Consider the following 9,557-nt stretch of genomic DNA (forward strand, 5'->3'; position numbering starts at 1 on the left):
GGAGAGACGCACCAGACATCTTCATATGCGGCCTAAAGGGCAAGAAGGAGCTACTGTGCGGCCTGATTTGATGATTTGTTGCTGGTAGCCGAGCACAGAGAGGGATGGATCGCCGTGCGTTGCGTAAGTTACAGACTGTGAAATTATTTTTGAGAAACGCTCTCTGAAGTATCCTCAGACTGCTGGCAGGACAAGATGAAAAGAGAAATGTTCTTGTGCTCTCAGGAAGGTCAGCGCAGGACCGTGCTGTGTACTTTTTAATGATCAGACCTCTGCGTGCGGAGCGTGCGAAGATTAAGTCGTTATGGACATGAAAAAAAAATACTGTCGCACGCGTTAAGTCAAGGCCAAGATTATTAACATCTCTGTTTTTGCAGCCCGGAGCTAGGTAAACATGGGAGAAAGAGAGCCATCTTTATTCTCAATGAGGGAGCACATTCACATACATTCTTTCCCCATCTCTGCGGCAGAGCAAATAAGCATATTCCGACCTCAAATAATTCAAAATATTTATGTACAGTCTCATGCATTCAAACATTCAGGCTAGTGTGGAAAACAAACTAACTGTACTCAAACGTAATTAAATCTTTCCACCGTCCTGCGTTTAACACACTCTACAATCAAAGTATCTAAAAGCAGCGAGCGGGCCGGGGTAAAAAAATAATGGTGGAAATACAATCTCTTAATAACACGCTGTATCTGCTGACATGCTATCTTATTAAAGGACATTATCTCTTACAGCAGAAGGCTCATTTCATATCTCTTGAGATTCATTACCCATGCAGCTAATGCTTTCTGACACACATATGCACCAAGGCAAACGCACTCTTACTTAAGCAGTCTTTCCGTATGACCCTGTGCTGTGTGATCTGACAGAGAGGATGTTAATGCAAGTCGTCAGCCCGGAGAGAAGTCATGCACACTGGAGTTACAGTTTTAGGGTTTTAACCTGCAGAGAAAACGACATGAGAGTGCAATTCTTACTCTGCAGGACACTACTGCTCAACACTACTGCTGCTACTTCATTCACAGTCTCCTCCTACGTTTAATCACGTAGTTCAAACACTCAGTCTGAGTCCGAGCAGTCGCTCGTTTTAGAGGACTTGTGCTTCCGTTTCCCTTTTCTCTTCTTCTTGTCTTTCTTCTTTTTGTCCTTCCTCTTCTTCCGTTTCTTGCCGTGATGGCGGTCGGACGACGAAGAAGATGAGGAGGAGGAGGAACTGTCTGAATCAGAGGAGGTGGTGTCCTGGAGTAGCTGCTGCAGCTGCTGGATCCTGTTGAACAGGAAGGAGAGAGGAAGAGGAGAGGAGGAGGTGGGATTAGAGTAAAGCGCAGACTGATGGATGCCCGGGTTGGCAAGCGTCTCAAATGGCCCTGAGCATGAAACTGTATTTGTCCTATTATTGGCGTTTCCGGATTGAGGAGTTAGCCAAGTGTCTTCCTCTGCTACATATTGCCAGTAATTGGTAACAGCGCCCAATCCTGTTAAAATATCAGGCTTTTGTAGGAATTTAGAGCAGAGCACAAAGGGACACGCACAAATAAAGCAGACACCCCTGTTGCTTAAATACAAGGCTTGAACTGTTAGTTTAAAAAGTCCTACCAAAGTGAACCTGGACAGTGTGCATGCTTTACACACTCCCGGAAGCCGGGTCAAGAGTAAAGGTAGTTACTGTAGTGGTTGACAGTACAAGTGACTCCACCTTATAGCCACAATGATTAATCAATTAGCAGATCAAAATAAAATTAATTTGTAACTATTTTGATAATCACATAATATTTTCATTCATTTTTTAAGAATTTGTGGAACATTTGCTGCTTCCAGCTTCTTAAATGTGGAGATTTCGGGGTGTCGGTTTAGCTCAGCCATTAAATATCCCACATATAGAGGCCACAGTCCTCGATGCAGCGGCTCCAGGTGTGACTCCCACACTTGCATGTTATCCCCACTCTCTCTTCTCCTGTATCCAAAACTATCCACTATCCTCTTTCTACCGATGAAGGCATAAATGGCCAAAATAATCATCTGAATCTGAAGATTTGCTGCGTGTCTTTGTTGTTTTTGAAGTGTAAATGAGTCTTTGGGGTTTGGACTGTCGGCTGGGGAAAAAAGCAAAGCAATTTGAATATCAAGGGAAACTGTGATGAGCATTTTTCACAACCTTTTGAGATTTTATAGAATAAAGAATTTATCAAATAATTATGAAAGTAATCAACAGATTGATAAAGAAAATACTTGCCAGTAGGGGTGGGAATCACAACTCGTACCTCACGATGCGATACGCGGCCCACGATAAAGATACTATCAAGATACAGCGATTCTGTGATAATTGATATATTGCAAGACGATCATATAATGATACATCACCATATCTGATTCTAACTGAAGAACACAACATGACCCTAAAAAGGTCAAGTTGGGGATTCATGTTATTATTCGCTTAAATTTGGTGTCAGTTTCACAGAGTTTGACACAAACTGAGATGAAACAATGTTCATGTGTTTTCAGTCTGTAAATTAGATGTAAAGAACTATAGAACATCTGTAAAAACAAATTAGGACTCTGGATCTGAAAGTGACTTTAACTTCTTTTTGCCGCTGTCCTACATTATCCTGCGGTCTTCTTTTATCCTGTTGTCTTCTTCTTCGGCCAATTAATTTGCGTTCACGTTACCCTCATTCATGTCATAAGCCCACCGCGAGGAGTCATCAAGGAGAGATGCGATGAGTCAAAATCACAGGGAATCTGTTTAGAGCGCTATATATATATATATATGTAAATTAAAATAAAGCGAGTCAGGACGACCATATATTGCCGTATCGATGATTTATCCCACCCCTACTTGCCGCCCTACTCCACCTTGGCCCTATCTCAGTCTAATGAATATAAAAACAAGTTCAAAGCCAAACGATGTTCAAGAAGGAAGAGTTACACATAAAGACATCACAGAAAAGGGGGGAAGCATCAAACTGGTAGAAAGAAAGGAAAAACAGAGATGTGGGATCAGTACGGAGGCTGCTGGATAACATGCCCTTTAATTAGCTCTGAGAAATGAGCCGGCACCCAGAGTGAAGATATCAAAAATGTACAACTTTTGAAGACACCCAGAATCTGTTAACTATTCAGCCATGAAAGTGTTCCTGAGAGGAGCTTGACACGCTCCTGCGAGGAGTCCATCAGGCCTCATTATGGTGGGCTTGATCTCTCCGAGCAGAATGATCGTCTGAACACTTGGGATGTCACGCTACTCCTCGAAGCGTACCTCCGGTCCTCGCAGCGAACTCCATCATAAAAAGCACTTCTGGATCCGCAGCTAAATATTTTAAATAAATCCCTTTTCCCTTCAGCTCAAAGATTCGGGTTTCCTCAAATGCACCTTTGAAAGAAAACTACGATTCCATTCAGCGCCAAGATTAGGAGAAAACATTTAGTCGTGGGCCTTTGTGAAGCAGCAAATTCACAGAGCAAAATCCTTACACTGAAGCCAAATGCTCAGTAAACACAGAGGGAAGGGAAGCCAACTCGCAAACACCACATCAATAATTGATTCAAAAACATCCTTTAAGACAAACAGCATATGTTAATCTGCTGAATGTGAATTTTAAACGGTAAAACTGAAAAGCTTGCCAATGCAAAGTGAGACATTTTGCAGGTGCAGCTCAGAAAATAACTGGTCCAAGTTGCATATCCAACTGGGAATATCTTCACACCGCTTATAAAGCGCAAAAAAACCCTTTCAAAACAAGTAAAAAAGAAAGACCTTCTTCTTCATCTATTTTTTTATTTGATATCAAGCTCGCTGGAAGAGTATTTGTAGACTGTTTCACTTCCCTTCCAAAGAACACCAAGATAATATTGTGGTGCCAACACGCAGCACAGACTTCAAAGCTCCACTGGCCTTTGAATAACCTTTTCGAAATGCATGCAAAATTTACACGTACAAGCGTGTACGCGCTGCTGCTCTGCACGGACACACACACACCTACAGTGAGCCTTAATGGTAAGCAAACCTCCCGGTGTCAAACAGTATTTGGCAGAAACCAAACGGAGAAGCAGCCGCCGGGAGAGGACGTACAGGTCATCTGAGTTTGTCCCACTCTGCTGGAAACGGTCAAAAGCTGCAGATTCTGTCTGAGATCAGCTTTAAATATGTTTCTTGTTTGAGTCTATTAAAGTAGAAAAGTCTGAGTATAATAAGAAAACCTTTAAAAGACGAACATGTACCTTGTTTCTTTTTCATTCCTTTTGTTTTCCCGTATGATGTCATACATCGGGTCTTCATGCGCCTGAAGAACAAAACACAATCTTTCATTACAACGTATAAAGAAAGGAAACAAGAAATAATTCCTGTTCATAATAACAGTTGCTATTATTCACATCAGATGCAAGAAATGATCCCAACTCGACACGTTCCAACCGTTTCACCCAGCCGTGACAACACATGATACAGCTGCATTTATGATAATCATTGCAGAGGCTGCGGTGCGTCCCTGCAGCAGGTTTTGTTTCCATTCCAGGCGCACTGGAACAGGCTGTGTAAAGAAGTCTGCTGCCCACATGGTCCTCAGTGTAAACTCAACGTGTGCTGTTAACCTCACCTCAGGTCTGCGTTACAGCTCTTTGACTAACCCAACCTACATGCTCTAACGGTAGACTATTATTTCATACCTCCTCTAAATAACTCTGTGTGGGCTCATTCTTTTCTAAGCAGCTCACAAACTCACCACCCTGAACTGCTCCAGTTTCTGGTTGCCTTTGATGAAGAAGGGACACTCCTTGTCTCCTGTCCTGTGGCCGTAGCGCTTACATCTCCAACCTGCAGCAAAGGAAACAAACATCAGTATTTAAAATACTTTTTTTTTTTAAATCACAAAACATGAGTGCAGTCAAGAATACATGGGTGTACATTCTGCAACTTTATGTTTATTTAGAAAACATTATTTACATTTTGAATATCACATGCTACAGATTCCAAGATATGGAGCTCCAAAATAATAGGAGCAATAATAGGAACAATAATAGAAACAATAATAAGAGCAACCAAAAACACCTGATGACCAGGGAATCAGCCGCAGCCATCAACACCACCACTAAATGAACCGCCTGGTCTGAGTGACGTTTGCTCTGCGTTAGCTCTACGTTCAACCACGGAGAAGCGCGAGGTACAGGTACGGCAACACCACTTAGACAAACCACACGTAGAACAACACGAACACAGTTTATTTATTCGGATTTTAGGAAAGAAAAGAAAATTCATCAGCGGACTTTAGAGCAAAAGTAACAAGTAACGATAACATTCATAGAAATGTAGTCGAGTAAAAGTCATAAAATTCCCCAAACAATAAAACTCAAGTAAAGTACAGATACTCAAAAAATGTACTTAATTTATGTTTCTTAGTTTTAGTCCCATTTGAGTCATTTTTACCCTTTATAGAGTTTTAGTCTAGTTTTAGTCGATGACGACACAAAACATTTTAGCCCAGTTTTAGTCAATAAAAAGTCTTTTTTCACATTTTAGTCTAAACGTTTTCTCTCTATAAACTAATTCAATTAGTTTTATACAGGTATCAGGTTGACAGGTTGTACCAAGTGTTACCTCTGATACTCTAACCTCGACTCTCCCACCGATTCTTCCCACCTAATTTGTAGCCACAGGGCGTCCCTCCGTCTCCCGTTACTACAGTGCATTGTGTTAAATAAACATTGTGTCCATTTGTTGTTTTACGTGGATGCTGTCACGTTGTTTTCGAGCTGCCTCTTTGGGACATCATCACGGATTCAGGGGGATCTGCACACGCCAGGAATGCTTTGCTTGTATTTTGACGGACAGATTAGACGCACAGCGGTGGAAAATATGGATTTCAAATGCACGACAGCCGACCACTAACACATAAGTCCCGTATCGTCTTGTTAAAGTTAACACATGATCAAAGGTCTTCATTTGCTGACAACTGAACCTATACAGTGAGAGCTGATCAGATCGATCTCTGATTTGCAGTTGAAAGCTCTTTAAAAAAAGCTGATAAGAGACGTTTCTCAGGGTTCTCATTTGGAGTGTAAGGATCCATCGCTATCTCAATTCATCGATTCAATAACATTGATTCGAAGTGAAAACATGGATACAAAATGTATTTTTATCTTTCATCTCATTATATTGGCCGGCCTATCGCTGTATAGTTTTTTATCTGTATATTAAAAGGAATACATCATCCATCCATACAATCCTTCCGCTTATCTGGTGCCAGGTCGCGGTGGCAGCAGGCTAAGCAGGTTGACCCAGACATCCCTCTCCTCAGCCACGTCTTCCAGCTCCTCCTGGGGGATCCTGAGGCATTCCCAGGCCAGATGGGACATATAATCCCTCAAGCGAGCTCTGGGTCTGCCCCGGGGTCTCCTCCCAGTTGGACTAGCACATCGTTTTGTATTTAAATGTCTGGAGAAGCTCAGTGTCGTTCTGATCAGCCCCCTGCATTGAATCAAAATCACATTGTGGCGGACTTCGTGTATTGTAGAGTGGTAAAACTTGTGGTTTACACATTTTTTCCTCTGTTGCTTCTTTCTGTTAACCTTTAAAGGAACAATATATCCTAAACTTCATGTACAGAAAGACTCTTTCCTTTTGTTTGTGTAACTTGGAGTCACAAACTCAAACAGCTCATATAAAGATGTGTCGCAAAATTCACATTTTAACAAAAGACAGACTTCTCAAACACATCATAAATCATCACTTGTGCTTCACTGAAGAGAAGTTCTGTCAAACTTTCACACTGTTTTAATCTCCTACACTTGCAGCTACCATGAATAACTTGAAGTTAAAGTGAGGCCACACAGACTCTCTGTTTGTCCTCTATAAGTAGGTGTTTGAAAAATACTTTACTTTGCCTTGAATTTTTACGTCCATATCAATTACTGCGTTGCCTCTCTGTGCCTTCAAACAGGATGACATACTCAGACATTTCCTTAAAGGATTAAGCAGAGCAAGTCATGCTCACATTCTGCCTAAAAACCTACTTGTGTGTGATCTGAGTCCCACAGTCCCTGTCTGTTTAAGCAGCAGGCTGAAGAGAAGTGGGATGAAGGAATGAACGGACACCGAGTATAAGACAGTCTTTGTCTGACCAAAGAGGCAGGAGGTGTTCTCCTCCACACCATCATTAATCTCTAGGTCCTCATGTTTGTCAGAGAAACAACAGACATTTATCAACTTTTAAGACTGCTGCCAATGCGCGGCGGAGGTTTACTCCCACTTACAGATCTTAAACGATAAATGCTGCTGGTACTTCTACAGCTGATAAGAAACTGCTACTCCATCGATCTGTTATTTATACTGCTTATCCTGTTCAGGGTCACGGGGGGCTGAAGTCTAACCCAGCTGTCATTGGGCGAGAGGTGAGGTACACCCTGGGCTGATCAATAGGGCTGACACATAGAGACAGACAACCTTTACACTCACAGGCAATTTTAGAGTTACCAATGAACCTAACAAGCATGCCTTTGGACTGTGGGAAGAAGCCTGAGCACCCGGAGGGAACAAACTCCACACAGAAAGGCCTCCTACATGCAAACCCGGAACTTGAACTGGGAACCTTCTAGCTGTGAGGTGACAGCACTAACCAACTACTACTCTTTGTATACAAGGCGTCTTCAAAATTGTATCATTATAGAGCTTTTGATTCTATTCTAATTTAATGATATGAGGAATAAATACGACTGTGGACCTAGGAGAAGATGATATGCATATTGTTTTAAATATTAAAAGGTGAAACCAACCTACAAACTGTATTGAAAACCATTGTAGACCTTGACTATATTTAATTTCAGGCAATTTAATACCTTTCTGAGGACTTTTGAACAATCTGTGTACTGTGTTGTACAGATATAACAGTAAACACAGAGGTATCAAAAGGAATTTGATTATAAGAAATGTTAAAAAAATCAAGATTATTAAAAGCGTTAAATAAAAAAAGTCACTTAAAACTCAAAGAATAGATGCCCTTCCCTTTTCCAAATATGTATATTTAAAGAAAAGCTTTGCCTCTCACACTGTGTACCAGGGGTTTGTGGGATATCCAGTTAGGAGTACATTTAAGGCTTGAAAAAAGTAAGCTGCATATTTGTTTTATAGCGGATATTGCTTAAGTACTGTTAGTGTACTCACACTGCATCACCTTCACCTCCTTCCCCAGAGGCATCCACAGACCCCTGGTGGGGGCGTGCGCCAGGAAGCTCCTGGCCTCTTCATTTCCGGGTTCAGCAGGGATACAGTCCTCTGGTTTGTCCTCGTGCTCCTACAATAACAAACTGTCACTTCTCAGCATGGGGACAATAACTGCAGAATAAAGCAAATATATTTCTGTAAAGCTTCTTAGCATTCATTACAAGTGTTTTATTGGGAGTAATATTACCTTTATGTATCCAGGTGGAGGTTTCTCATAGCTGCACGACAGAGAGATAACACTGACGTTAACTCTAATTAGTAAGAGGGCAGACTTGCACATTCACTACTATTTATTATTAATGCACAAGTTTTCAAGAATGAGCAGAAAAGGTTTCACCAATATTACTCACAACGTCTCGACGTGTTTCAGTTTCTGGACTTCTTGGTTGAGTTTCTTCGTGTGTGTTTTGAGTTTCTCAAAATCCTCTTTAGACGTCTTGTGTCTCTTGTGCTCTCGTCTCTCCTCCTTCTCTCTTGTTCGCTTTCTGCTCGACATTTCCCCGATATCGACGAACTCTGCCCCGGAAAAAACATTAACTTACAAGAAATGATGCATTCAAGGTTAGTTTGTTAACTATTCGTCAAGAAACAACGCTAAACGAGCTAACCAGCTGCTAACTAGCCACCATTTCTCTGGTGCAGCTGTACTTCCTGTGCAGCAGGATTGTTAGTTAAAGTCCAGCGCCACCTGCAGGACATGCGCAGTAACACAGGAAGTGAACATACTGTTTTAAATCTGGCGTTTTTATACATTCTCACACTATTTTCTCAAACAGAAACCATTTAATTAACTTTGGAACCAAACTTTACCTTTCTTTACAGTCTTTTTCTTATACTTTATACTCATAGTACCTTTCACTCATACTCTGCACTGCCATTTCTACCTGCACATGTTTTGTTTGTTTTTTTAACATGTAAATACATTTGCTCTATGTTTTTATTTTACAATGTATGAACTTCAATTAACATATGTCACACAAATGTTTTCTTTGGGTTAAATAATGTTCTGAAAGTGAATACAGTGTGGGTTACTTAATTGCAAACTTGGTAACTGAGAAATGTGAGAAACTGTACATACTCATTAAAAGCAGCAGTATTAATAGCGTATTTTCAATCAGTATCTGCTGAAAGAAATGGGGAAAATCAATTTTTAGCTCTCATTTTAGATGTTCTTAGAAAGTAAGAAAAAACAGCTGTTTCACAGACTGAAAAGTTTTTATTTCAGCGATTCACGGTGTAGGTGGAATACAAATGTGAGGTATTTCAGGATTTAAACACATTATGTACATTGAATAGCTATTGGAAAACAGGAAGGTAATCAAGCAGTACAAAATGCAG

At 40.9% G+C, this 9,557-nt stretch overlaps 1 protein-coding gene across 1 annotated transcript; it reads right to left on the minus strand.

The window, feature by feature from the left end:
- Nucleotides 1-370: 370 nt before the first annotated feature.
- On the minus strand, nucleotides 371-8,859 carry rp9 (RP9 pre-mRNA splicing factor). The gene is made up of 6 exons (XM_069681646.1): nucleotides 8,570-8,859; nucleotides 8,407-8,437; nucleotides 8,160-8,289; nucleotides 4,726-4,817; nucleotides 4,226-4,287; nucleotides 371-1,274 (listed from the first exon to the last, which is right to left on the minus strand). The coding sequence occupies exons 1-6, from the start codon at nucleotides 8,713-8,715 to the stop codon at nucleotides 1,067-1,069; spliced, it is 669 nt and encodes a 222-aa protein (XP_069537747.1). The 5' UTR covers nucleotides 8,716-8,859; the 3' UTR covers nucleotides 371-1,066.
- Nucleotides 8,860-9,557: the final 698 nt, after the last annotated feature.

The sequence above is a fragment of the Semicossyphus pulcher genome, unplaced genomic scaffold, assembly GCF_022749685.1.
Source record: "Semicossyphus pulcher isolate SPU_LCO1_2020_fin unplaced genomic scaffold, fSemPul1.0.p SCAF_5, whole genome shotgun sequence".
Classification (NCBI taxonomy): Eukaryota; Metazoa; Chordata; class Actinopteri; order Labriformes; family Labridae; genus Semicossyphus; species Semicossyphus pulcher.